This window comes from Neltuma alba, unplaced genomic scaffold (genome assembly GCF_004799145.2).
Source record: "Neltuma alba isolate B1F8T4 unplaced genomic scaffold, ASM479914v2 tig00008226_pilon, whole genome shotgun sequence".
NCBI classification, from domain to species: Eukaryota; Viridiplantae; Streptophyta; class Magnoliopsida; order Fabales; family Fabaceae; genus Neltuma; species Neltuma alba.
In genome coordinates, this window is record NW_021634973.1 from 12,349 (window position 1) to 39,680 (window position 27,332).

General features: G+C 36.5%; 2 protein-coding genes, 1 long non-coding RNA gene, 5 other non-coding genes and 1 pseudogene across 8 annotated transcripts; 2 read left to right on the top strand and 7 right to left on the bottom strand.

Moving 5' to 3' along the window:
• Positions 1-3,030: 3,030 nt before the first annotated feature.
• LOC114753860 (uncharacterized) lies at positions 3,031-12,943 on the top strand. Its single transcript, XR_003741065.1, has 3 exons — positions 3,031-3,041; positions 10,598-10,601; positions 12,816-12,943. It is a non-coding gene; the product is annotated as an uncharacterized LOC114753860 (long non-coding RNA).
• On the bottom strand, positions 8,420-9,960 carry LOC114753859 (AAA-ATPase ASD, mitochondrial-like). The gene has a single exon (XM_028942571.1). It carries the CDS (start codon positions 9,958-9,960, stop codon positions 8,539-8,541), a length of 1,422 nt encoding a protein of 473 aa, XP_028798404.1. The 3' UTR covers positions 8,420-8,538.
• Positions 12,944-12,970: 27 nt separating the features above from the next.
• Positions 12,971-13,066, bottom strand: LOC114753866 (small nucleolar RNA R64/Z200 family). The gene has a single exon (XR_003741069.1). It is a non-coding gene; the product is annotated as a small nucleolar RNA R64/Z200 family (small nucleolar RNA).
• A 90-nt stretch (positions 13,067-13,156) lies between these two features.
• On the bottom strand, positions 13,157-13,252 carry LOC114753867 (small nucleolar RNA R64/Z200 family). The gene has a single exon (XR_003741070.1). It is a non-coding gene; the product is annotated as a small nucleolar RNA R64/Z200 family (small nucleolar RNA).
• A 131-nt stretch (positions 13,253-13,383) lies between these two features.
• Positions 13,384-13,468, bottom strand: LOC114753865 (small nucleolar RNA U54). The gene has a single exon (XR_003741068.1). It is a non-coding gene; the product is annotated as a small nucleolar RNA U54 (small nucleolar RNA).
• A 76-nt stretch (positions 13,469-13,544) lies between these two features.
• LOC114753863 (small nucleolar RNA SNORD18) lies at positions 13,545-13,620 on the bottom strand. Its single transcript, XR_003741066.1, has one exon. It is a non-coding gene; the product is annotated as a small nucleolar RNA SNORD18 (small nucleolar RNA).
• Positions 13,621-13,694: 74 nt separating this feature from the next.
• On the bottom strand, positions 13,695-13,768 carry LOC114753864 (small nucleolar RNA Z199). The gene has a single exon (XR_003741067.1). It is a non-coding gene; the product is annotated as a small nucleolar RNA Z199 (small nucleolar RNA).
• A 2,668-nt stretch (positions 13,769-16,436) lies between these two features.
• LOC114753862 (thaumatin-like protein) lies at positions 16,437-17,526 on the bottom strand. The gene is made up of 2 exons (XM_028942572.1): positions 17,429-17,526; positions 16,437-17,277 (listed from the first exon to the last, which is right to left on the bottom strand). Exons 1-2 carry the CDS (start codon positions 17,487-17,489, stop codon positions 16,541-16,543), a joined length of 798 nt encoding a protein of 265 aa, XP_028798405.1. The 5' UTR covers positions 17,490-17,526; the 3' UTR covers positions 16,437-16,540.
• Positions 17,527-21,342: 3,816 nt separating this feature from the next.
• LOC114753861 (serine/threonine-protein kinase D6PKL2-like) lies at positions 21,343-23,330 on the top strand (annotated as a pseudogene).
• The last annotated feature ends 4,002 nt before the right edge of the window (positions 23,331-27,332 follow it).

Below are 27,332 nucleotides of genomic sequence, written 5' to 3' on the forward strand. Positions count from 1 at the left end.
GTTACGTAGTTCCAAATAATTTGATGATGTATAGATATGGTCGTCAGTTACAAATGCAATTAATATATATATATACATATAGTTGGAAATTATATTTAAATTCTTTCCTTTCTTCTCGCTTTAGAGTCACTTATTACTCGTCTGCAGCCTATGATTGTTAGTGTGCCTCCCCATATTAAACATGTCTATAATATGCGCAAGCAAATATAAGGGCACCTGATTATGATGGCAAGACAAATATTTTTTAAAAAAAATTACAAATAGATCATTTTTTAATAGTTATTAATTCTTTACGGTGAATATCAATAAAGCAATAAAATTACTAGATCTAATAAGAAGCTAAGTGTCGGATGACGACTAGCTTAAATTCGATCTCTCTTATTATTTTTCTCCTTTTTTTTTTCTCTTTTGGGTGGTGTCTGTGGGGCACTCTCAGCCATATTTGTTCATCATCATCTCCTCTATCTCTCTCACTCTGGGAAGGCCATGAAAGATAATCATGTTATTATGACAATAAAATCTTTCTAGATTCACATACATATGATGACCCTAATTGCTTTATTCTCATCATATCAGCCTGGCCTTTTTATATATTATATTACTTTCAACAAGAAAATATGCCGAGATGCATGATTGCGATACGATTATAGATGCAAGTGGTCTTGGCAAAGACTTGGTGATATGGAAAAAAAAAAAGTATTTAACAATAAATAACGTTTTTATTATTGTGTACGTGTAACTATTCTTAGGAAAACTTTACAGTTTGGCTTCATTACATATAGTATCTTTCTTTCTATGTATTGAAGTATGTGAACTTTATTTTTATCTAATCACCTTAAATTTAATTTTTTCCCAAAATGAAATGTAGTAATTTGAAGTGATGACAACCAAAGGTGAAGCACATTTCCTCTTTTTTTCCTTTTCAATTTTTTTTCCTTGGTTGCACATTCCCTTCTTGATTACAAGGCCGACTTGACCAAGAATGTAATGATATCTGTGAGCTGCGTGAGGTTTTTTTTTTTTTTTTAAAAAAATGTAAGGCATATGTGAAATAATAAGTTAAAGGAAAAAAGGATATTGCAAGTGTATCAAAGAAATCCAAGTTGAAAGATGTCTAATCTTTTCTCCCCGCACAGAAAAAAATTCAATCTTTATTTTCATCGAAGATGGTCTTAGTTTTACCTATAAAATGATTAAGCAATGTACCAAAAAAAAGATCAAAAAATAAAAAATTAATTACCTTAAAACGAAGGTAATATTTCTGAATCTATGTGCCAATATATTCATGAATCCCGTTATTATTAGCTAGTTCATCTCCACATATTCTAGTATATATAATCCAAGAAAATAAGGGATCGGAATCGGATTATTATTATTTGATGCCTGGGCTTGTGTAAAAAGCATTTTTCATCTCAAATTAAAGTACCTATTTGGAGTTCTTATAAATCATATATTCTTCAATGCGAGTACTATATGGTAAAACAGAAATATAATGCGTCAATATTTCATTCACAGTAAGATAAAAGTTTATTAACTTTGATGAACTTTAATTAAACTGCCAATACAGATTTTGTACCATGAAGATATCCAAATCTGTTTAGACGCGGAAGAAGAGTGAAATTGGGAGTTGAGCTTTATCATATTTCGCAAGTAGCAATGAAAGTGACGCTAGAAAATAACAGTTTATATTTCGCAAGTAAATTGATTTTGCAGCTAATTTGAAGGTTTATAGATGGCAAATGTGGATATGATGGAGCCTGAGAGCAAGGTTTAAACGATTTCTGGGATATTGTGGGATCTACCAAAGGGAACCAAAAAAAAAAAAGAAAAAAGGAGTCAGTCCCTGCTTCAAAGCGTGATTTCCAGAACTACCATGGCCTGGATGGGAATTTTTGTGTTAAACAAGTCCAGAAGCTCCGTGAGTAACAGGGGTTATCTGAAAGCTTTTGTGCGGCCAGCTTATCAAGATGAACACATTAGTAGCCTCTTGGGGGTGGAAAGACGCCTGGAGGGTTCGGTTTACTGCTCTTTTGATCGCTCTGAAAGAGCAAAAGATATCTGTAAATGGAGAAGAAGTTTTTGATGGGATTATTGCACACACACACACACACACATTTCACAGTTGCTTAATAATGCATGGTGATTATATATGTGGAGTGGAAATTACGTATAATCAGTTGTTGCTGGAGCAATAGTTTCAGAGAGGCCGAGATTATACGAAAAGCGACCTTTTTCGCAGGAAATTAAGATTAGCTGCAATTCCAGCAGGATATATAGGAGCATGCTCGCTCGCATGCAGTTTTTATCAGTTACACGAAAATGATACGTACAGTAAGTAACAAAGACATAAACAAAAGAAACATCAATGGCAGCAACCGTGAAATTAATAATAATAGAAAATCTTACGGTGATGCTTGTCGGAATGATTAGTTAGAAGAAAACCTTGAGAGAGAGAGAGAGAGAGAGAGCAGGGGTTATTGTCACAGGAGAGCGGCACTGTTTAGTTTAAAAACCATGCAGTGCCGTCTCTCCTGCGACAACATCCCCTCAGTCCCTGTTTCATCCTTTTTTCTTCTTCTTCTTCTTCTTCTGTGGTGTCTTTGCCTTCCCCTATCCCCTTTATATACGCTCCATGTTCATCTTTCGGCAGTGTGAACGCCAAAGGGTTGTTTCGGCCGACAAACAAATTAGTGAGATTATAATCAATTCACACCGATGAGTGGTTTTTAATTTGAGTAAATCAGAGGCCGGGGAGACGACGTTAGTCAGTCAGGAGTCAGTCAATGAAGATTGAAAAGTCAGGAAAGACAGAATCATGTTCTGCGAGGAGGGCCCTTTGAAGGGTATTCTTTCTTAATTATAAGCTTCCACGTTGTAAGACATACACATTCCAGAAGTAGTCGTCCCTTTCTCAGTTTTGGGTGAGGAGTGGCATTTGAAAAGTAGTATTTGTGGTAAATCTAAATATCTACGTGAGATCGATAACGAGGCACATGGCGAGTGATAATTTGATATGACGTGCTACTTGTTTTTAAATGGGTGTTTGAATATTCAAGGGAGAGCGACGAGGCGGGATGTTGAGGAAATTGACTGAAATAAAGGACTGAGACCACTGCGAGTTGCAATCATCTTCATCTTATACATACATGCATACATACATATATGCAATGCATCAATCTGCTGCAGCCACACTTGACGGTCTCAATATTATTCATTGGTTTCAGTTTTTTGAATTATTCTTCTCTTGACACTACAGCTCTTAATTATTTTCAATTATCAACAACACCAACAAAGGTTAAGAGGAATACATTCACATATATCCTCACAAGTTTGCAAGTTTTTCTCCGCATAGGAAAATTTATTCCCTCCATGATAATATTTCAAATAAACATAAAATAGATATTTTACTAACATCACCCTGATCTTTTAGTGAATTATGACTAGACCCCAAGTTTTTTGGGTTTGGACCTAATCCATCAAAGGCGGATTGATTTTTTATTCCAACAATATTGATATAGGGTCGCAAAGAGGATACCTCTTTATGGCCCCTAGCTAGTAAATATTACCTCTGATTCTTAATATAAGACTCTATTTGATTTTTATTTTGGTTTTAAATATAAGACTCCAATCTAATTTGTCTATCATATTTACTCAATTTTTTTTAAGATAATCCTTCTAATAATTATAGTTCTAGTTAATACACTTGATTAGTAAGGATATTTTAGAAAAGACAACACCTATTTAGGACAAATAACTAATTCAGCTTACTTCCTTAATCTCCTCAAATTAGTCAACTGGCTCTTATAATTAGGGCAAGAGATAGTAATAATATCAATATATAATAAAATAGAATGCCTCTCATCTCTGAAAGGGGTTTTGTTGCTTTTACTTTTCTGTTTTCTTTTGTTAGACCGAGTTAGATAATTTGAAGAAGCGAAGAAGGGGCAAATTGTAATTGCAATATATGCATGTGAAATAGAACGCTGATTGCACAAATATTGTTGGAGGTTCCATCATCGTGAGCTGACTGCGATGTGCATGGAAATGGGCGGGTCCATTTCTTTGATGCTCCTTTGTTTTAGCTGGACTTTTCTCTTTTGCATACTTTTCTTCGTAAAGTAGTTTTGTTTCCCGCCGCGTCTTCGCACCTGGGTGACGTCTTGTTACAATTCGTTACGTCACAGGAACTTGATAAACTGAAGATTTAAAAATAAATCGATAAATAAATAAAACAAGAGCTTTTTAGCCCCTTGCCTGCTTCTTGGATGGAAGTACTCATATTTAGATCATTCAGATAAGATTTAGATGGTCCAAATTTAATTTTTTTTAATATTTGTTAAAATAATTATTTGAATGGATATAGAATCTAAAATAAAAATTATCTCTTAACTATCAATTTTTCAAAAAATAATTTTGCTATACAAAAATAATTAATTAAAGAGATTAAATCTAGAAAATTCAGATCAGATCTGAATGGTTGAAAAAAAGCTTTGGGCCAAACTGGTTCCTTCTCGGATACTAATCCTAGATTATTAGAACAAAATTGTTGGGCCAAAAGATGAGAGGCCCATATAGATATGTGGACTGTGGCCCAATAATACCCAACGTTACTCCGTACTAGAGGCCACATCAAAAGCCCAAGATTAACTCCGGAACTCAACATGGGGTAGAGGCCTATTCGAGAGTGCTAGCCTGTTTTGGCTAATTATTTAGATGCTTCTGCCCCCACCTTTTTTCCCTAGCGGGAACAAAATCTAGATAAAATATTTTACATATTTAACATGAGCTTTTCAAATAAAATATAATACCTAGATTTTTTTTTTTTAAAAAATTAATCATACAATAAAGAATATTAATGTAAAAGCCAGGTTGACAAAGGAAAAAAAGAATGCAAAATCCAGACAACAAATGTACATCCATGAGCCACGTAAAACTCACAAATCATGAATTGCAAGTGTGGTGTTATTTCATTCTGTGCAATTTGTGAATCATGACCTAAGTGCATTCTTGCGTGAAGAATGAAATTATCATATGCTTTCCTGTAAGAGTTAGTTAAATGTTGGGCCTTAGCTCATTTAGTTGCAAACCCATTTGCTTCTGTATATATATGGATCATTCTTTGATCCTGTGTTGGTATGGATTATTCTTCAAATTCATTATAATAAATGATATTTGTCTTACTCAAGCCTTTATAGGCTATCATGGTATTAGAGCCATTAGACACGAAGACGCCAATCACCAATCTTTAACATGGGCCTCTAATCAAGAAAGCCCAAGATTCTCCTCTGCAGTCCAGGAGTATAGCAACTGCAGAACCCTACTAGACGCAGGAAGTTTATATCTGCGATCTAGCTATCTCTATAAATTAAAAGACAAGTGTTTGTATCTGTTGAGCACCGGGCCATGTTTACTTACTATAGAAAAAGCCCGGTAACTAGTCAGGGTAGTGTTGTACACGTGAGATGGGCAAATATGGTAATGTCTAGGTGACAGTTAGAGGAAATGAGTATTTGAGAAGAAAACGTATACTGGGGGAGGTAGGTAATGAGTAGAGTTTGTTGAGGAGAGTGGAGTGCCTCTCAAATGCACTGTGACTGATTTTGTATTTTCCTCCATTAGAGCATACTTTGTAGAGCCTTATCTACTTGAATAATACAGTTAAGAGTACCATTTTCACCATAAGGTATCAGATCCGTATGTTTCTGGATGGTCAACACAAAGATGGAGGCTAAATTTGGCGAGTATGATTCTCAGATGCTTCGTGCTGAGCAAAGCATCGAGAGTTTGAGTAGTGATGTGGCAACTTTGAAACCTCTTACATCTAATGTGCCTGCTGAGTTGCACTTCGGTAAACGTTAAGGGATGGTGACGCAGCTCGAATCCACAGGTGGAGGCGATTGACGAGCCCATTAGCGATGGTGACACCATGTTGTCAAACTATTGCAAGCTTGATATGCTGTTATTTTCTGGAGAAGAAACTGAGCGATACTTCAAGCTCGATAAAATTGTTGATAACGACAAGCTCAACATAGCTGTTTTGTGCTTTGAAGGGCATGCGTTGAACTAGTTTTAATGAAAAGAGCTTAGGCTAGATCCTATTCTCTGATTCCACCTGTCGCAATATGACAAGGTATATGAGATGCCTATGGCTTTACGACAGACTCGCGACGTCACTGAGTATATTAAACATGCACCTAGACAGTGGAACAATAAACTTTCCATGGCCCTAAAATAAGGTGGCTACACTCAATGTAAGCATGATTATTCTCTCTTCTTTAGAACTTTCAGTGATGGTATTGTCTTGAGTCTTATTTATGTTGATGATGTACTAATCACATGAAGTTCTAAGGTAAGAATAACAAAGGTAAAAGAGTTTCTTCATCATAATTTCAAAATCAAAGACCTAGGTTTGATGAAGTACTTTCTTAGTATAAAGGTAGCTAGATCTTCTAAAGGGGTAGTTTTATCTCAAAGAAAGTATGTGCCAGATTTACTGTCTAATTTTGGGATGAGTGGGTGTAAACCCCTTAGTATGCTTTGTGAAATCAGCATTAGGGGTGTTCAATTTGTCTCGTCCCGGTCGTTCCGTCCCGGTCCCGGTGAGTTCGGGACGGGACGGGACGGAACAGTAACCGGGACGGGACGGGACGCGGGACAGGGTCGTCCCGTCCCGGGATTTTTTTTCTTTTAAAAATTATTTATTAATAATTATTATTAGATTATTCAATTTACTTATTAATAATAACTCTTATTTTTATGGTGATTTGTAGCTCTTAAGTTGTAGTATTATCTCAACAAAATCTCCTTCCTCAATAAAATAATTCATAAAGTCATTATATAGTGTTTTTTTTTTACGATATTTTTTTACAGTATTATTTTTACACCTTTTTTATGCTATATAATTAAACTTTCTACATAATATTTTTTTATAATGTTTTTATCTTTAAAAGCCCAATAAAAAATAAGTATTATAACATAAAAAAATTCATATAAAAAATTATGGTATCTTTTTTTTTTTAAAAAAAAAAGGGGAAGCGGGACGTCCCGGTCCCGTCCCGGTTCCGTCCCGTTCCGGGACGAGACGGGACACGGGACAAAATCCCTGTCCCGTCCCTGTTCACCAGGACGGGCCTGTCCCGGTCCCGTCCCATCCCATGAACACCCCTAATCAGCATACTCTGTGAAATTAGTAGCTTTTGAAGATGGTAAACATAAGAAATCAGAATTATTAAAGGACCTTGGAAGGTATAGGAGACTAGTTGGTAGATTAATCTATCTAACTGTTACTGGACCTAATGTTTGTTTCTCAGTGTAGGTAGTCAGTTAGTTATGAATCAGCCCATGAAAGCTCACATGGCAGCGACATTAAATGTAATAAGATACTTAAAGCAAAGCCCAGGCTTGGAGTGTTGATTAGCTCAAGTGGAGATCTACCCCTAGACTATTTTTGTGACTCAAATTATTGGGCTTCTTCTGGGACCACAAGGAGATTTGTAACTGGGTAATTGCTTATGCTTGGTGGCTCTCTTGTTATGTGGAAGACCAAGAAGCAACATAGAATTTTAAGGTCCTATGCAGAAGCTGAATATAGTCACTTGCTTCTATTGTTTCAGAGGTTATTTGGCTAGTGGGTTTACTCAAAGAGTTACACATTTAGCCATTCACATCCTATCAAGGTTCATTGTGATAGTAAAGCTACTATTCACATTGCCTCTAATCTAGTCTCTCATAAAAAGGACTAAGCATATCAAAATCGACTGTTACTTTATAAGAGAGAAGCTACAAGATACGCTAATTAGTTTGGAACATACTAGTTCTTCAAATCAAGAAGTTGATTTTCTGACTAAGGTTGTAGGTTGTGATGTACATAATAAGTTTCTTAGCTAGTTAGGTACATCAAATGTTTTCTACCCCTAGCTTTTTTTTTTTGGCTACGCATAGATATCCTTCTATTGAAAGTAATCATATTTGATACACTATCAGGCATTAAATGTGGATACTTCTTTCAGTGAGAATTTGAACATTGCATCGTCACGTTATAAAGAACTAATTTCTTCCACTAGACCTAATCTCTGTTAGTTTCTACCCCAACTTGAGAGGAAATATAAGAGTTAGTTAACTATTAGGCTTCAGCCCATTTAGGGGTAAGCTCATTTACTTGTGTATATATATGGATCACTCTTTAATTCTGTGTTTGTATGCATTATTCTTCAGATTTATTATAACAAATAATATTTATTTTACTCAAGCCGGCTGTCACTTCCATCGACTATTCTCCCGCATTCAATCAATTTTCCCGTCTTTTACATCATATCCAATGCGGAGATTCTGAGTTGAAAGGGCCATCATCGTCTAACAACTCTCTCATTATTGTACTAAAAATTAATAACACAACATTGTCGCAAGTTGCATAAGTGTCGAATTAAGGCTCTACATGACAAAATTATATCCATATTTAATGGATCACTGTCCCTGTCGAATCCATTTCTTTTGCTTTTCCTTTACACCAGCCTTCCCAGAAATTTCCTGTTGACTGACTCATGAATGGTGCTGTGTCTGATCAGCTTCCTGTTTGCCCAAAGCTTCAATCTTTCTCGCCTCCTCCTCTCTTGTCGTTTCGAGAGCTTCAATCAGGCTCTTCAATTGAATTTCAGAATTCCCAGAAGCAGACTTGGGCATCAGGTGTTCTGCTACATCGGCCGGCGTGATTTTAACGTCCCTAAGCAATTCACCGATTCTGGGAAACAAATGGTGGGACTTGATTTTGAGATAATTATCAGCAAGAACCTTAAACGCCTCGAAGCTACAATAGGACAACTCTATGTGCTTATCCATTCTTCCTTTTCGAATCAACGCAGGATCGAGTTTCTCTATATGATTTGTGGTGAACACTACGAGTCTTTCTCCACCACAAGCAGACCATAACCCATCAATGAAGTTCAAAAGCCCAGAAAGAGTGACCTGACTACCTCTGCCCTCTCTTTCGCCCGCCGCTGGTCTTTGCCTTTGATCTGTATTCTCTTCTTCGTCCTCCCTTTTCACCTTCCTCCTCCTCTGCCCAGTCAAATCAAGCGAACAATCTATATCCTCAATCACAATTATAGACTTGCTTGACGTTTCAATAAGTAGCTTCCTCAATTCAGTGTTATCCCTCACGGCAGTCAACTCTAAATCATAGATATCATAGCTTAAGAGATTCGCCATGGCAGCGATCATTGTGGATTTCCCGGTCCCCGGAGGACCATACAGCAAATACCCTCTTTTCCAGGCCCTCCCAATTCTCGCAAAGAATTCCTCAGCCTTACTGAAAGTGATAAGATCATCAATAATTTCCTCCTTCTTCTCCGGCTCCATGGCTAAAGTCTGAAACGTCGCTGGGTGCTCCAAAGCGACATGGCTCCAATATGACCCGTTATTCGTGTAAAGCTTCCTCTGCCTATTTTTCACCTTAATAGCCTTCCCCTCTTTCATCACATAATTCAAATATGTCCCTAGTATCAAATCTCTATGTCGTTTGTGAAAAGTGAGCTTGTAGTACCTTTTCTCGTCGGTCAAGGGGTTAAACGAACGAGACTCCGATTTGGAGTTGTTCTTGCCAGAAGCCCACCACAGCTTAGCTCCTCTGAATTCCTCAGCAACTTCTTCGTGGTCGTCCATGCTCAGCACGAGAGACTGATTGTTCTTGCCGATGTCGGCTTTGAGACGCTTGGCTTGCGTGGAGGCCCGTGGGCTGAGGTAGTTCTCTATCGCGGAGTAGGCTTCGCTGCGCGTGAAGCGCTCTCCGGTGAACTCGTGGAATGTGATTTGGACGTAGGGGTACACCAAAGTGACGAGCCTCTGAGAGTATTTCTCGATTTGGTTGCGAAGTGGGTAGGGGAAATACTGTTGGAACATAGCCCAAACGAACATTAAGGAAGCAATTATGGATCCTGCCGAAGTAAACATTTCTCCAGACTGCATCTTTCACCTCTGTATGACTGTATCTTTCAGAGATGGGGGCTTCGCATATATAGATGAGAGATACGTGACGAGGGGGTCATTAGTTTTATCCTTATGTCCGAAAATAAAATGAAAATATTAAAAAGCTGACTGGGAAGTTTTTGTCTTCATTCCCATAGGTCGGCGAGATGATGAGCCAGCCAAACGCGTGTGGCTCGTGTGGGAATTGTGATATACCTAATTATCAAGACGACGACGGTTCATTGACTTCAGCTTCCTTAACCACTGAGCTAAAGGAAGGGGCAAACTAAACCACGTAGAAACATGTTTGGCCCTTTCCTTGGCAATTCGTAGTTGGCTGCTCAATCGAAAGGTTGTCTAGGACAACGACATGCAAGTTACTAGGAGACAAGATGGTAAGTTCATTAAAGGCTTAGGAAATTTAATAGGAGTGGATCTCTCTTTGCGATAGCTTGTATTTAGCTGAAAGTGCTTCAGACTGGAAAGGGAATAGAAGATGTGAAATAATCATGCGTGCTTGCGTAGGATATGCTGGAAAGGAACGCTTTTTCTGGCATGCATGACTCATACATTTCTAGCCTATATTTAGGGGAAAGGGGATGAAGTCATCACTTCATTTTTCTATAGATAAAAAAAGAACAGTAAATTATTGGCTGAATATGTAGATAAATGGGAGTTCAAGTTTCTGTTCAATCTTGGAAGGCCCTTGTGTTTGTTGTCGTTTTATAACCAGTGACATAATTATTACCTTTATCATTCACCTTAATTCTCACCACTCGACCTCTTCAATGGGATTGCTGTTGATTGTTCGGTCGTGTGTTAGAATCAACTTGCTCATAAAACCGTTCAAGAGATTAAAGCCTAATCAGCAAAGCAAGCATCAGGGTCACATTTTCAGAGCAGCATTTCAGGGAATCACGCATGCCCATTCCAACAAAGGCAGAATCTTATTAACGACAGTGTGATCAACACTGTCCAATCACTGTAGAACAAACAATCAACTTCCTGCCCTTTGCAATTAAAAATTGAAAGGGAAAAACGGTCAGAGATATTTCCTTCAAGAAAATGTCCAAACCGGCAAAGGCAAGTTAACAGGGGATGATAGTGGAAGATAGACGGCAGCAACATTATGATATTCATCATCCGTCAATTCATAATCTTCGTCGGACAACCAATAGATGTGGCTAGGAATCTGCGAGGATTATATTTAAAATGTAGCGGACAGATATTTATTTGGTTAGCTCACATGCTGATGAAGGGCAGCTCCCAATTCCAACCCGTGCAATTGCGCCAACATCCTTTTCTTTTTTCTTTGTCTTGGCCAATGCTAATATATTGTTAATGTGCTATTTATCTTTTATGGTTTCTTGTAAATGGAGCCACAGGTTGCTACATCACTGTCACTAAATTTTCCATGATATCTTTTTTTTTTTCCACATCCAGATCTGATCCCTCCTAGCAAATTAGGTACACTGTTCTCTTTCTTTGTTTCTCATTCAAAAAAGAAAAAGGAAAAGGAAAAAAGATAGTTCCGCATGGTTTTACCAACAGATTAAATGAATGACTCATTATTTAACCATTGAAATTGGTTTAGACGATCCTGTTTGTGAAATCAGAAGCTCGTGAGTATAGAAAAACGTGTACTAGAGGATGATGTAATTGGTAAACGAGCTTCAAATCGAACGACACGCTAAAACAAGAAGTAGACCGTCGATATCGAATTTATGACGAAGAATTCCAAGGGAATCTGATCACTTGATGTCCGCTCTTGACGGCAACTAACCCAAAATTCATCATTGGATCTAAAAATAACAAAGACAAATAGGAAAAAGGAACTCTGAAACATATGGTTTCGGGAATCTTTCTCGCATTGCTGACACTAGTTTTCGAGTTCCAACATGTGAGCCCCCAGCGTGAATCCTGCAAAGGATTTTAAAGTTGTTCAATTATGAGCTGATCCGTGCTTGTTTTCGTTTTAAAAAATGTAAACAACTGAATAAATTTAGATAGCAAACTATTTCTCTCGTGGCAGTACTGTTAAAACGATCAAAATCCTGGCATTCGGAGGTTACTTTTGAAGTTGCCTAACATGGTGAAATATCCTGGAGATCAAGGTAGATTTCAATCGCTGAAACAGAATAATTGGCCGGCATTAAGTAACCAACAGCACATTAAACGCCTCAAATTGCACGACCGGGGGAGCAGGGATTATATAGTTTACATTTCCAGGCATGAGATCATTCCGTGAACTTGTGCAAATGCAAAACTAAACTCTTGTATGCCTTGAAGCCGAGGATTCGTCGTCTCATGATTTGATATCTATGATTGGTCTTCCATGTCTCACTTGAAGTCCAATCTAAAAGTTCGTGCATTCTTTCAATACCGACTACTTTCTCATGTGCACATTATCACAGCTCACACAAGGCACTGGCATCGGCACACCATCTCAAAGTGCCAAGTGATAAGGTTTCGAATAAATATAATCTAGGGTAATGTCAAAGATGATTTAACAGAGTCCTGTGAGTCATTCAACAAGTGGCCTGCCCACATAAATAAGAAACTATGACCTCTACTTCTACTAAGGAAACATTGATATCAAGGAACAGGGGCCGTAACGAGTGTTCCGTCTTCTGTCACCACATTAATTTTCCTGGGCATTAAGCACACCTGATTATAGTTAGATTAATTGAGAAGTCTGTATCATGGCAATGCTGTGCATTAGTTATTTCAGTTATTCTTTTAGCTCACCCATTCATTGCCCTTTTCGAGCAGGCACTAGCATATATGGTGTTACGAGGTGACAGACCAACCATTCTAACCATGTTAATTCTTTTAATCATCTGTGTAGGATCGAGGGGTTACTTAGTTTACACTTTGAATTAGCATGCGAATCCAACTCACAAAAACGATGTATTAGTTGACAAATCCAGCAGATTTTACTTTAAGACTTTGATAACATGAAATGGCTCGATACTTCAAAAATACAAGACTCTCCATGAGGAAAATGAAACTTCTGCTCAGTAAATTTAGAATTGTCATTCTCATTGATTTCGAAAATCTCTGAAGTCTGACATGTGAATTTGTTCTAAATTCATCACAGCAGAATAGAATTCTGAGATGGAACACTATCATCAATAATTGTTTTCATAAGAAAATTCAAACATTTCTAGTTAAACCGAAAGATGGATAAATCAAACTCAAGCTCAGTAAACTTAGAATGGTCATTCTCATTGATTTTGAAAATCTCCGAAGTCTGACATGTGAATTTATTCTAAATTCATCACTGCCAAAACAAAACAATTGGAACAACATGTCACAAATTTCATTTTCAAAAAAAAAAAAAAACAAAGAAGAATCACAAGTGCTTGTAACAACTTTTGTTAAGCCATCGAATAGGAATAAGTCGACCACTAAGATAGCCATTGCTCTCATTAGTCATAATATACTTTCCGCTCATTTCTGAATCGGAATAGCGTATATTGCCATTAAGGCAAGTAATCACAGAGCAACGGTTCCTCATTAACAACTTGGAAAAAAATAAAAATGAAACTGATGAAAGACCCAGGAAGGAACGTTCGCAAAGAGAGATCAGAAATGGTTATGTAATTGTCGGTCACGGTAATTCAGAAACACGGACCAATATAAAAATCATCATATCTCTTCGGCTGCAGTTTACCAAGAACTTTCAGCGAAAAAAATAAGTTTTTTTTTAAAGAAAAGAATAGACATAAACCAATCATCAGAGACTTAAATACAACGAATCATGGAATTTATCCATCATGTTGTTGCAGTTTTCTCATCATAGATAGGGATTCAACTTTTGTAGAGGCAGGAATAAAGAAACAAAACTCGAATAAACAATACAATCCAGAGACAATGAGACGCTCCCTTACTGTGGAAAGCCTTTCACAGGAATAGGCTAAGAGGGTTCCTAACCAGAGCGCGGAAGATGAAAATCGAAGAGACATACCATGAAGCCACGATATATAAGCACAAGCAGCTGCCGCTCGAGGAGGCGAAGGACCCAGAGCATGGAAACCCTAATTGAAACAGATACTGGCAAAACACGATCCTTTTGGGTCAAAACAGAAGCCCACGAACCCAATGACCCAGATTTTGGTTTTGCATTTTTTTTAAATATAAATTACGCAGACTAACTCTTATAAAAGTGGAGTAATTTAACCCCTCACTAACAGATTAGTAGACGGACGTTTCCTTCCTCAACAAACCAACTTTTCATTTTAACAAAATAATGACACGTAATTCATTAAAATGCCACCTGTTTTTTAATAGCACCATGGGAAATTCATCAGATCAAAATAATCAAAGTGGGCTCCTGGACAAAAGATGACTTGGCTGGGTACGAGAATGACTTGGAGGGGCATCATGTTTGTTCTCGGCGTCTTTCCGACTAGCGTCTCCTGCTTTGTCCTGGGTCTCTCCTTTCCCAGATCCGTCGCGCCAAACGGCATCATAGTTTCGTTGCCTCGGAGTCAGCAAATCCCGACAAGAGGAAGGAGTACTTATTGGCCCCCCTTTACACGGAGCTGAATGGAAGTTGCAATTGGGTTATCAATCTGGGCCGATGATTATACTTTCTAGCTCATAGCCCATTTTTCTTTTTCTCTTTTTGGTGCACCCATTTTACTTATTTGAGTTTTACATTCTCTGCCTCCCTATTCTTTTCCTCCCCGGTCTCTGCCACCCTACTTGAGACCAAGACTGAGTGATAATGGAATGCGGGAGATTTTGTTTTTTTTAAATATGAGAAAGGTCTTTTTTGCCTCACTGAATGAAAAATATTACTATTGTTAAATAATGATACAATTTTAGAGTGATATACAGTAAGGACCCCACAAACATGATTAACTGTAATCTGCCAACTCTGACGAACTAGTGGCATCATATTCAAAACAATTAATTCACGTCCCCTAATTACTTAAATTAGTTGACATCTTAATTATCAACGTCATGTGAACTTATTTCCAGTTGAAAACTATACTTTTTCGGTCCTTAATATAAAATCTAATTATTAAGTTAATTATAATTCTAAATATAAGATCTATTTCTTATATTTATCAATTTTTTCTAAGTTACTTCTATAGATGCTTTCTCAACCATAATCAAGTAAGTGAAGGAAGAAGGATATTAAGAAAGATGATTATAGTGTTTTAAGAAAAATATGTCATATTTCTTATAATTAACTAACTTATCTAACTTTTTTAACCTAATCAAATTAGTTAAGTAGGTTTTATATTAAAACTTAGAAGAGTACTAAATTCCATAGACCAAAGCATACAAATGAAATGAATTCGACGACTCAACAAGCGAAAAAGTCAAATAATACTGAGCAGTTTCTTTATATGTATGTAATGGACAAGAACCTCTCGGCTTAAATTCAACAGGGCAAGGGCTCTCACTACTTTTCTTTTCCTCCAACCAGATTGCAATTTAAGCAGTCCGGATTTCATATTATATAAATAATTTTATAAAATATTTTTGTTATTTTTTTAATTATCATGACTAAAATTTAATAATTTAATTTTGTTTATTTATTTTTTAAAAAATATTCATCCAGTCTTAAATATAAGACCCCTTTCATAATGTAAATTATATTACAAAAGGATCTTATATTTAAAACTGGAGGAGTAATATTTTATTCATAATTTTATAAAATATGAAATATGCATGGTTCAAATCGCAATCATGAAAAGTGAAAGAAAATAGATGGGGAAGGAAGTGAAGAGACTTTTTTTCCAAGTTATTAGGGCTACGGAAATCAGCCAGCCCCCAGCTGCCTCTTAATTTTGGGGCTCCTTCCAAACTTTTTTTTGCAGCTGTGTTTATCATTAGATTTTACATATAATGAGTTACAGTTTGATATTTTACTTCAAAAAAATGGTTTAGTTTTTTTTACTATTTTTTAAAGATTTAATACTCTAAGTTAAAAAGAAATCAAACCATTTAAAGTGTTAAATATTTAAAAATAATAATAATAAATAAAAAATTAAACTATTTTTTGTAAGTAAAATATTAAAATATAATACTAAAAAGAACAATTAAAAATATTTTCAAAAAACTCCAAAATTAAGGAGCAACTGGGCAGAGAAGGGGCAGCTCACACCCCAGCCCAAGATATTCTAGCAAAAAAAAAAAACTGATATAAGTTATTATGAGTGGGTGTGAACCGTGAAAGGAGAGATTCACGGCTTCACGCCTTGTAGTTACAAATAATACATGAGAAGCATATTTCATATTCATCATAGTGATCAGCACAGAATGCTTATCTTAATTTGAATCATTAGGTTGTTTTTGGATGGTAGATTAAATTTAAATTTTTTATAATCAATCTTTTATTTTAAAAGATGCATAATTCAAAACAAAGATAATGTTATAGCTAACACTTATTTAAAAAATAAATTTATTATTAAAAAATTGTATACTAGAAATTTTAAATCTCAACCATCCATATTAAATTTTAAATACCCTAGATTCACCTGCTTATTACTACCATGAACACTCAATGACGAGGTTGATACATGCCAATAGAAGTCAATAAACCATTAGAAGAAGCTAATTTCTACATGGAAATCATGTCGTAAGAGTGCTCCTGGGAACCCCACCCTGAAGGACAAAACGTGACGATAAACTCAGAGGACGAACAGCTGACCAATGGAGGAGGATTGTCGAAGGCATAGCTATAATAACACGGACATGCTTCTTTGAATATCTGGGAGTACACACTGGGCTTGCACCTCTCTGCACTTCCAAATTGGTTTCTACAGCAGAACATGTCGTTATCAAAAGCCAAACAAGCGCTTTTGCACGCCACAACCTCTCCTTCACGATTCAACACCTCAAGCTCCGCCGGGCACAGCCTCTTGAGATCCTTCGAGCAACCTTGGATGATGCATTTAGGGTTTATTACTCTGGAAGTGATCGAGACGGGGATGTTATAGCCGTCGACCAGGCTCACGTCGTAGAAGTTGGGCCTGCCTCTGTCACCTTGAAGCGACACTTGGACTAGTGTTGCCGGTGGAGTGCCTATGAGGCCGTTGCAGGCCAGCCTTCCGTCACAGTCTCCGGTTTCGCAGGCTGGTCTCCAGTTCCCGGCGGCGAAGTTACACCCGGTTCGGGCCCAGATACGGCCGCTCCATGACCATGGAGCCACGACTCGGCGGGTCTGGCCCGGAGGAAGGTAAAATCCACCGTCAGCTATGACTGGCTGGCCATTATTTGGCGCAGTCGCTGGCCATATTGGAAATGGGCATTTGTTGTGTATGTAGAAGGTGACTTCGTGTGCCCCTGCAGTATCACCTGTATATATATGCGTACACACAATGCATAGAAGCGGTAAATATTAGGAAATATTACAAGTATATCCTCTATGGTTGTATATTTTAAAATTCGACGGTGAACTAATTTCTAAGTGCTTTAAATGATGATCAAGAGTTTGGAATTCGAATACCATGCCAAGAGGAAAGCCAGGTTAGGAGGAAGAAAGTAGCAAGAGAGTGAAGCAACGGCATTGTGTCTTGATTCTGATGAACGCAATTTTCTGCGCTAATGACCATTTAGGGTGGGTGCGTGCGTGTGTCTATATATAGTACAGGCAATTAAGAGCTGAACTGATGAGTTCTTGTTTAATTGTACTTTAAGGCTTGGTGAGGATATTCTTTAGAGAAAAGGAAGAAGGAGAAGGAAATAATTAATTATGGGAACTTTGGCCTTCAAGTATGGTCATTGCTTGAGTTGGTAGATACTAGATAGCAAACCCCGGGTAAGGTAAGAGCAATACAGGAGATGACACGTGCACACCAGATCGGGGTAGTGTGAGGGTTTTGCTTTATTGCGAAGGCGGACGAGTTTGCTCTGCTGTATGCTCAAAGGTGAATCGTCTAATCCATGACATCAATCATCCCGTGGCATATATGTGTGATCAGGCAAAACTGTGACATCGGGAGGATTTTTAGGCTTTTCTTTTCCCCCAGTTGTGCATTCATGAACTTTGCAGAATACAGAACGTCTATACTGCATTATCTCCGGCTAATATATAATATAAAATAAAAAAACTCAAATTAACTTACTTATATTCATTATATAATATAAAATCTTGCAATAATAAATTCAAGAAGTCAAGGGATTAATATTTACTACTACCTTCAAGTCTTAATATAAGAGCTTGCTGACTAATTTGAGTAGATTAAGAAAATTCATTAAGTTAATTATTTGTAATAAACATATGTTATCTTTCTTAGAATATCCTTAATTATGAATATTAGCTACAACTACTATTTGATGAAAACTTTAATATGTATAACTACTACAGATATTATTTTGAAGAAAAATAGATAAATATGAGAGACAGAGTAAATTAGGATATTTTCTTTTAAGATCAAATTGAATGTCAAACTAATTTTTATATTAAGAATCTGATATTAATTTGCATAACAACTAATAAATAGATTGTATGTTTGATATTGTTTTGATATTTAATATTGTTTAAATGATTAAGTCTGAGATATTATAACTTGACGACCTGCAAGAGTTATCTGTAAGTATTTATATATACTAGTCCAGGCCTTTTCCCCTCCTGTTTTTTTTAGAAGGAGAAAATCTGGTGGAGTTAGCTTGTAGAATTCACCAAAGTTAAGGCGAGCATCACTGTTCAAGGGGCCGGGGAAAAAACAGAGAGAAAATATAGAAGCATGCGTATAGAGTACTTATCCTAGATGTGTTCACATAAGATGATTTGAACCGGTGTTCTTTTAAAATATGAGCAGCGCTCATTTTAAGCTGAGCAACCTTTAACTTTGTTGGTTAGTTAATTAGGCTTTGCTTTGATACAAGCCAGGGATGCTTGATTTGGTTTTTAATTGCTATCCTGAAGAAGAAAGCATCAATATTATTCTTTTGGCGCCTCTTGGGTGAAATGTAGATGAGATTTATTTGGATACGTGTCTCTTGTGGGACTTCAAATTCAACCTCAAGATATTCAGAAATGGCTTCAGACTTCAGAGACATGGTTTTCTCAGCCTCGAGACGCGAAAATCAAGCCAGTGATTCGAGGCTCTAGCTAGCAATCGCATGTTGCTTACTCCATACGTGATTTACTTGCTATATCATTGCCACTCCGACGAGGCTGAGAAATGTCAACGAGGATTTTTTTTTTTCTTTTCTTTTTTAAGAAGCAGCTCGACATTACGTGTTTTTTGTATTAAATGGATAAATTATTTTAAACCCATTTTTTATTAAAAGAATATTTTCGGGCTTTTTTAAACATCTCGTTGCTTTTTGCTCGTTCAGGAGAGCAGTCCTGCTCCCTCGTTTCAAATTCAAAAAAGGGGATTTTGTTTTGGCATATTCTAAGTAGGGTTAGTTCCTCCTAAGTGTGTTTCTTCTTGTTAGCAGATTATTAGATCCACCTCTCTTGGCCCAACACAATAAAACCCGCATGCATAACGGCACGTGATATCAAGACTAGTTCAAATTAAAATCTTAGGATATCATATTATATGTATATATCAGATTGTAATCATGCGACAACAGTTTCGCGAGATTATCTCAATGTACATATTATATATACTGTCAACAAATAGATCACTGCGAATTCATCACAGTTTTATTTCTTTACTTTCATTTTCTCTTTCTCTTCTTGCTCAGCCTTACATTAGAGAGATTATGGGTCAAGCAAGGTATTGTGCACATAGTCACATACCGTCTCTTTTGGATACCATATCTAATATTCCCAACAAAAAAAAACCTTTAAAAAGTATATTTTTGAAAGTTTATTTAGGTAAATAAAATATTATTTTAAGTCAATGACAAGTTGCCAAAATGATGGCACTACCCACAATACTTGGATAAGATCTCAAACTCTAGTCTAATGCTGAAATGTTTGGATGTATAAAATGAAATATATATATATATATATATATATTATTTTGAAAGCTCACCCCTAAAGCTTGAAAAAAAGTATATAATCAATTTGTGAAATGATGAGAGTTATTTTTACCGTGTCCTAAATTAATTTGACAAATATACTTTTGATGTTTTAAAATATAATATCTATTTAATTAATTTGAGTTGATTAAAAAAATTTAATTAATCAAATTAGTTATTTATGAAAAAATGTTTTGATTTTTCAAAACATTTTTTAAATCATTTACATTAAATCAATCTCTTGATGCAAACTTACTAAATACTTGCAATCAAATGGTTCAAAAAGCAAAACAAAGTAAAATATTATATTTAGAATTGAATTTAATTCTCTAACTCTTGGGCATTTACTTTAATATTTTTTTAAAAAAAGTACCATCTAGGATGCTGCGTGTGAAGCTTTTTCGTTTGTTTTGTTTTTTTTCCCCCTAGTTATCGAAATGCTAGCATATCGGTTTGCATGTGTTGGCGATAGTTTTTTTTTTAATTTCGCAATAAGTAGGTTGAAGCTTATCAATAGAAAACTCGGAGCGCAGTAACTGCAGAGATTCATTCATGACTTTCTCCATTGTTTTTTTCTTGATTTATGACAAGGTTCGTTGTGGCGGGCCCAGATTTACTAACCCCCTGCTCTATCATTTGTGGTTCTCGGGAATATCCACTGGAATCCAAATTCACCACCCATTCCATATTACTTTTGCATTTGTTTTCCCTCACACTCCTCTCTCCCTGTGAGTTGTGACTCGCAAAAAAAAAAAAAAAAGCTGTGCTTTGGAGTTTGGAGCGAGTCCCCTGCGCTGCATCATCGCAACCAAACCGGGATGATCATGATCTTATCCTCAGAAGATGGACGGTCAAGATTCTGAGTTAGTAATGTACAAACCCCATAGTCATGTGTGTCGCTGGAACTCCAAATTCCGCTTACACGCCGAAGCAACAGTCTTGAATGGTTGAATGACTGAATGAGAGTGTATTTTTTTAATCTGAAGGGCCCTTGTTTTGTCGTCCTCGTAATTAGGGCCACTCTCTCTCTCTCTCTCTCTCTCTCTCTTCCTCTGTAATTTTTGTCCCCGAGCTGTAACACTTTCTGGAACTGTGCAAGAGAGAGCCTGGTCTCAAAACCCAACCCAGTCATCGGGTGTATCAGCAAATTCAATATCATCTCATCTCATCTCCCTCACATTTCAAATTTGAACTCTCTGTTTTTTCACATTTTTTAAGTTATTATTTTTTACCCTTCCTTTTGGGTCCCCATGTTCAGCTCCCTTCGCGCCCGCGTCCCTCTCGCTCTCTCTTTGACCGCCTCGGTCACACACCCCCACCAACTTGACCGAACCCACTTTTAACCGAACCTTCCTCTCTCACACTTCCTCCATTGAACCAACCCTTGGCTGATCCATGGACAAGCCACCACCCGAGAATGCTGACCACAATGATGCTGAATCTCCCATTGCTAGTGGCTGCCGGGACCCCAATGTTAGTGGCAGTGCTAGTATTAGTATGTGTAGTAGTAGCAGCAACGTTGAGACTCAGAGGAGCACTGGATCTATGACGGATTGTGAAGCCAGTGAGGGAAGTTTTAGGAGCTTTAGCCCTTCCAAGCCTCACAAGGGGAACGATATTAGGTGGGATGCGATACAATGTGTGAAGAGGAAAGATGGGGAATTGGGTTTGGGGCATTTCAGGCTGTTGAAGAAGCTAGGTTTTGGGGATATTGGGAGTGTGTATTTGGCTGAGCTCAGAGGGATGGGGTGTTTGTTCGCCATGAAGGTTATGGATAAGGGCATGTTGGCTGGAAGGAAGAAATTGGCAAGAGCTCAGACTGAGAGAGACATTTTGAGTTTACTGGACCATCCTTTTCTTCCCTCCCTTTATTCACATTTTGAGACTGAGAAGTTCTCTTGCTTGCTCATGGAGTTTTGCAGTGGAGGGGATCTTCATACCCTCCGCCAGCGGCAGCAAGGCAAGCATTTCACAGAGCAAGCTGCCAGGTTAGTTTATAATGGCACAATTACTTGACGCTGATATTACTAATTCTCTTTGCTTTGCTCCTTAATGATGTAAAGAGTCAATCAAGCTTCATGTCATTGAAGGGAAGAATGCGGAATCTTCTGCTTGGCAAGTCTTGATTAAAGATTGGAAGGGAAATTTGTTCCACAGTCCAAAGAAGTTTACCTTTTTGTTTTTGGCTGCATTTTTTAAGCTGCTATTTTCCTCAGCTATGATTTCAGCGAAGGGCATATAGTTTTATTTCCCTGTTCACCTGCATAATCGATAGCTGTTATTGGTCCGGCAGACTCTTGGGTAAAAGGAACTCAATCCTGTTGCCAATCATTACTAGTCATTATAATCACCACCTAATGTTGGTATTTTGCTGTCTGCATGGTTATGTAAATGGTTGTCTGGAAATTAAAGCCTCCATAATCATTCGGTTCTACTTACGCTGGAATGCTTTTAGGCTCAAAGTTTTTGAATCTGCTTTCTGATAGCTTCATTTTCTTTTTGCAGGTTTTACGCTTCTGAAGTGCTTCTTGCTCTGGAGTATCTACACATGATGGGTGTTGTGTACAGAGACTTGAAGCCAGAAAACGTACTGGTAAGAGAAGATGGGCATATCATGCTCTCTGATTTTGACTTGTCACTTAGATGCTGTGTAAGTCCCACCCTTGTTCAGTCCAGTAAAGAACCATCTTGTCAGATATCCTCCTACTGCATCCAGCCATCTTCATGCATCGATCCACCCTGCAAATTACCCGTTTGCGTTGAACCTTCATGCCTGCAGCCATCTTGCTTCAAGCCCCATTTCTTCAGCTCAAAAAAGACCAAACCAAAGAGTGAAAAACACAGCTCAGCGAATTCAGACTCACTTCCGGTACTAATTGCTGAGCCAACTAATGCTCGCTCTATGTCATTTGTCGGGACTCATGAATATCTAGCTCCTGAAATCATAAGAGGTGATGGTCATGGGAGTGCAGTGGATTGGTGGACATTTGGTATTTTCCTGTATGAATTGTTGTTTGGGAAGACCCCATTTAAAGGCAATGGGAATCGAGAAACGTTGTTCAATGTCGTGGGTCAGAGTCTAAAGTTCCCTGAGGGATCAAGCATCAGTTTTGCAGCGAAGGATTTGATAAGGGATTGCTTGTGAAAGACCCACAGAAGAGGCTTGGATTCAAAGAGGAGCCACTGAGATCAAACAACATCATTTCTTTGAAGGCATTAATTGGGCTCTCATTCGCAGCATCCATCCCCCTGAGATCCCAAAACCACTCGATCTTTCATTTATGAACCAGACATCCAAGTCATCTTCAGTGCCTCCTAGTGAAAAGGTGCTGCTACAACTGATTCAAACAGGTCCTCCTCGGGTCCATACTTAGATTTTGAATTCTTTTAGTGATAATTTCTTTGTTAGCAGCCAAACAATGCTTAGCAGTAATGGCCCATGTACATTGTTGGCATTCGATTCATTTCATCAATGAAATCTTTTTCCTATGGGCATTTAGCTATTCCTCATCAAGAAAAGAAAAGAAGGGATAGAAATAAAAACGGAGAAAGGTTACATAAAACAGGAACGAAAAGAGGAGGCAACTTTTAGCCAATTTCCTTTTCCATTTTTTTCTTTATTATCCTGTTGCAAGGGGACCTCCTCTTGTGGGTCTAACTTTGCATATCAGATTCTCTCCACTTTGCTTTGTCACTATTTGTCTGATATCTGAATTGACCCCGAAAATCCCCGAAACTTTGTCAAGAAATGAACTTTGTAAAAGAAAAAAGAAAATGAACTAGACAAGACACGAGAAAAGTTGTGGGGTGGAGTGGGACTGGGTGCATTTGGCAACGTGAAAAAAATGTGGCGTCTCTGTCTTTCTGATCCTTTTGCTCTCTTATGCTGGCTCACAAAGTATGAGCAGCTTGCTTGAATATTGCTCCCTAGTACTGGTGCTTTATTCCTCTGCAGATTCAGCCTTTGTTATTCATATTTTCCTGATGATGATACTTTAATCATGGCGTCTTATTACTTTTCTCATTTAAGAAGCAATCGATGGAGAGTTCAGAGAGAGGCCGTGGCGTTTCATTGTGAGAAAGAAAACAGCGAAGATGCTTCTGTAACTCCCCCCTTCCGTCTTTTACAAGTATTGTCTGCGATGTTATTAATCATTAGATATTGGATGTATTGTTATTGTATTTTATTGATTCTGTCAAGTGTTAACCTGACAATTAATAGGACAAAAATAGACAATACTTCCTTCTCCTTTGTTTAAGCTTTCATTTATTTTCTATCATAAAAAAAAATATCAATGTGTACCAATGTCTCTTGAAGTGCAATTATCAAATTACCCTTAAGCTAAAGTATATATCCATCCATTTTTTAAATCGAAATTTGACATATTAAAGTGTATGCTTTTTTATTTTTATTTCAATATTATTGATTTTATATTGAAAATGATAAAAAAAATTTATTTGAATCAAAGATTATTCAATACTGACCCAATAAATATTGATTATTTTCACACATATTAATAAAATATATTTATAACCTTTTTATGCAAAATAAAATAAGTATAACTCGCGTGTTCAATTTTGAGAGAGAATGCAACTAACTAGCCATGAAAAAAATCTTATAATTTAAAATTTTCAAATGAGATTATAATTAAATTTAATAAAACATGTCTGGGCTGATTTGATGAAACTCAGTCATATCTAAAATAAAATATTATTATTTAAATTAAAATGAAATGATATTTGTTCCCCATCCTCGACCATACTGTCCAATGCATTAAATAGGGAAGTGCTTCTTACTATGCTATTAATGCAATCGAAAAGACAAGAAGGAAGCTAAATGTCTTTCTACCAGAAAAAAAAGAAGGAAGCTAAATGAGAAGGTTTTTATTCTATAAATATGATATGATTTTTCTTTCTAAAAAAAATTAATGTGTTTTGTCGTCAATTGATTAATGGCGTGCTTCCTTTCTAAATTCTCTCACGTTGATTTGGGCTAAGCTCAAATTACTTGTGGGCTGACCTTTTTTTGTGTACACATCTTATATTAATTTAGTTAAAATAAATTAAGGTTTGAATTTTTATTAAGAGAGATTCGTATATTTGGTGTTCAATAGTCCTTTATAAAATTATTCTGTACACAACAAAAGAATTGTCTTTTTATTAAAAAAAATCAGAAATTCTCACAAATTTGGCAATTAAAATTTGTGGTCCAGGGAAAGTACGAACAAGCTGCATAAATAGATCTTGCGTGACCTCCAAATTGGGTTAGCCTTTTGGGTTTTCTTGGGGCGGCCCTACCCCTCACTTCATTGGACGCCCTCTTTCATTTAGGCCGAATTTGGAGGTCCCCTTGTTATCACCTGTTGCGGTGGGAAAAACCACATGGCCTCCGACATTATGAAGAGTTTTGATTGGTTTTATTTCTAATTTTCTATACTGAATTGAAAATTGGAAAGTTTATGCATCTATTCGTTAAAATCCACCTAAATTCTAAATGAAGGGGAGAAATAAAAATAGCTTTGGAAGGCATTTGAATGTCACGAGATTACAAAAAGTTCAGTAAAATAACCAGGACAATACTTATACTACCTCCGGTCCTAATTATAAGAGCCAGTTGACTAATTTGAGGAGATTAAGGAGTAAATTGAGAAGTTAGTTTTTGTCCTAAATAGGTGGTTCTTTACTAAAATATCCTTGCTAATCAAGTGTATTGACTAGAACTATTATTGTTAGAAGATGACTAGAAAAAATATATATAAAGAAGAAACAAAGCGAAAAAAAGATACTATTTGAGAATTAAACAACGCTAATGTTTTACATAAGAATAAATAGTCAAATGGGGCTTTAATTAAGGACCGGAGGTAGTATCAATTTTGTATTTTTATTCTATGAAATTCTTTAATCATACATGATTACGGTGTTTTATTTTTAAAATTATTATTATTTAGTTTAATTATAACTCATATGAAAAAAACAGGACAATAAATAAAAGAAGTCTTTTTAAGATAATTATATCGCTGAGGCTGAGCGTTTCATCGACTAATGACTCATTCTAACGTGGACTTCACAGATTCTGTCTCATCTCAGGCTCCACTCAAATGAATTAGGAAGCTAAAATTGCTGTGTCCAAAAAGAGAAAAAGCCCCAATCGTGAGAATTTGATGTCTGCCCATAACAATATATGCAACGGTTGCCCAAAAAAAAAAAACAATCCCGTTGCAAACGTTCCTGACTTTACCTAAAAAGAAAATGAGTAAATTACGGATTAAGTTTTGGTTTGGGTCACCATTATTAATTTGTTATTACAACATTTGAAGTATGCTACTGTGGTTTGGATTTGCTTCGTTATTACCAAACGGGCGTAAAATATCCCTTCTGGTAATAGTATTTGACCAAGCAGGATCTCCAAGGGTTGCATTTTGTCTGATATTGCTGTTTCTCTGCATTATCTTTGAGATATGGAAGCGTTATTCATTCATTAGAGAGAAAAAAATATGTTATTCAATTTCAAACCAAAAAGAAAAATGAAATGAGTTTCATTCGCTTTCGTATATGTGCTGACAATCCAGTGTCGCATTCAGAATGAGATGGAATTCGAATCGAAACGTTAAATCCAGAAAATGAAAAGAAATTAACAAAAGCATCCTGTTTATAAAAATTGAAAAGTTTGTCGAATTCTTAAGAGACATGTCATATTCAATCGTCTATCTAGCATAATTACTTCCAATAAAATATATATTAGATACTTAAAAAAGAAGAAGAAAGAATCGCTCTATTTATAAATTAATTGTGAGATGCACACAGTAATAATATACTACCTCCTATTCTAATTATAAAAATTAGTTGACTAATTTGAGGAGATTAAATAATAAGTTAAGTTAGTTATTTATAATAAATAATTACTATATTTTCTAATATTCTTGTTAATCAAATTTATTGGCTAGAACTACCACTATTAAAAGAACTATTTTGAGAAAGAATGTATAAATATGAGAGACAAGTCAATTAGGATCTTATAATTAGAATGAAAATAAAATCAACAAAAAGACCTTATATTAAAAACAGAGGTAGTATATTAATAATAATTAAATTCATCAGTATTCATGTCCTGAGAACACCACACATAATATAGAGAATATATATAATTATAATTAAAAAGTCTACGTTTTGGCCAAAAACAAAAAAGTCTAAGTGATTAGAATTTGATAAAAAAAGGCCTACGTAATTAGAAAAGTAAAAAAACAAAAGGGGGAAAGAAAGAAAGAAGAAACTGAGAAACTGTAAGATGTTTCACTTTCACATGTGCTTTACTGAGAATCAGATAGAGGAACGGTGAGGAAGGTTCGAGAAAGGATAACTGGAGGAGCTCATAGTAAAAGGACGCAGAGGAAGTCAGTGGAAGCCAAATCCAGTGGGCGCTGCTTGAATTT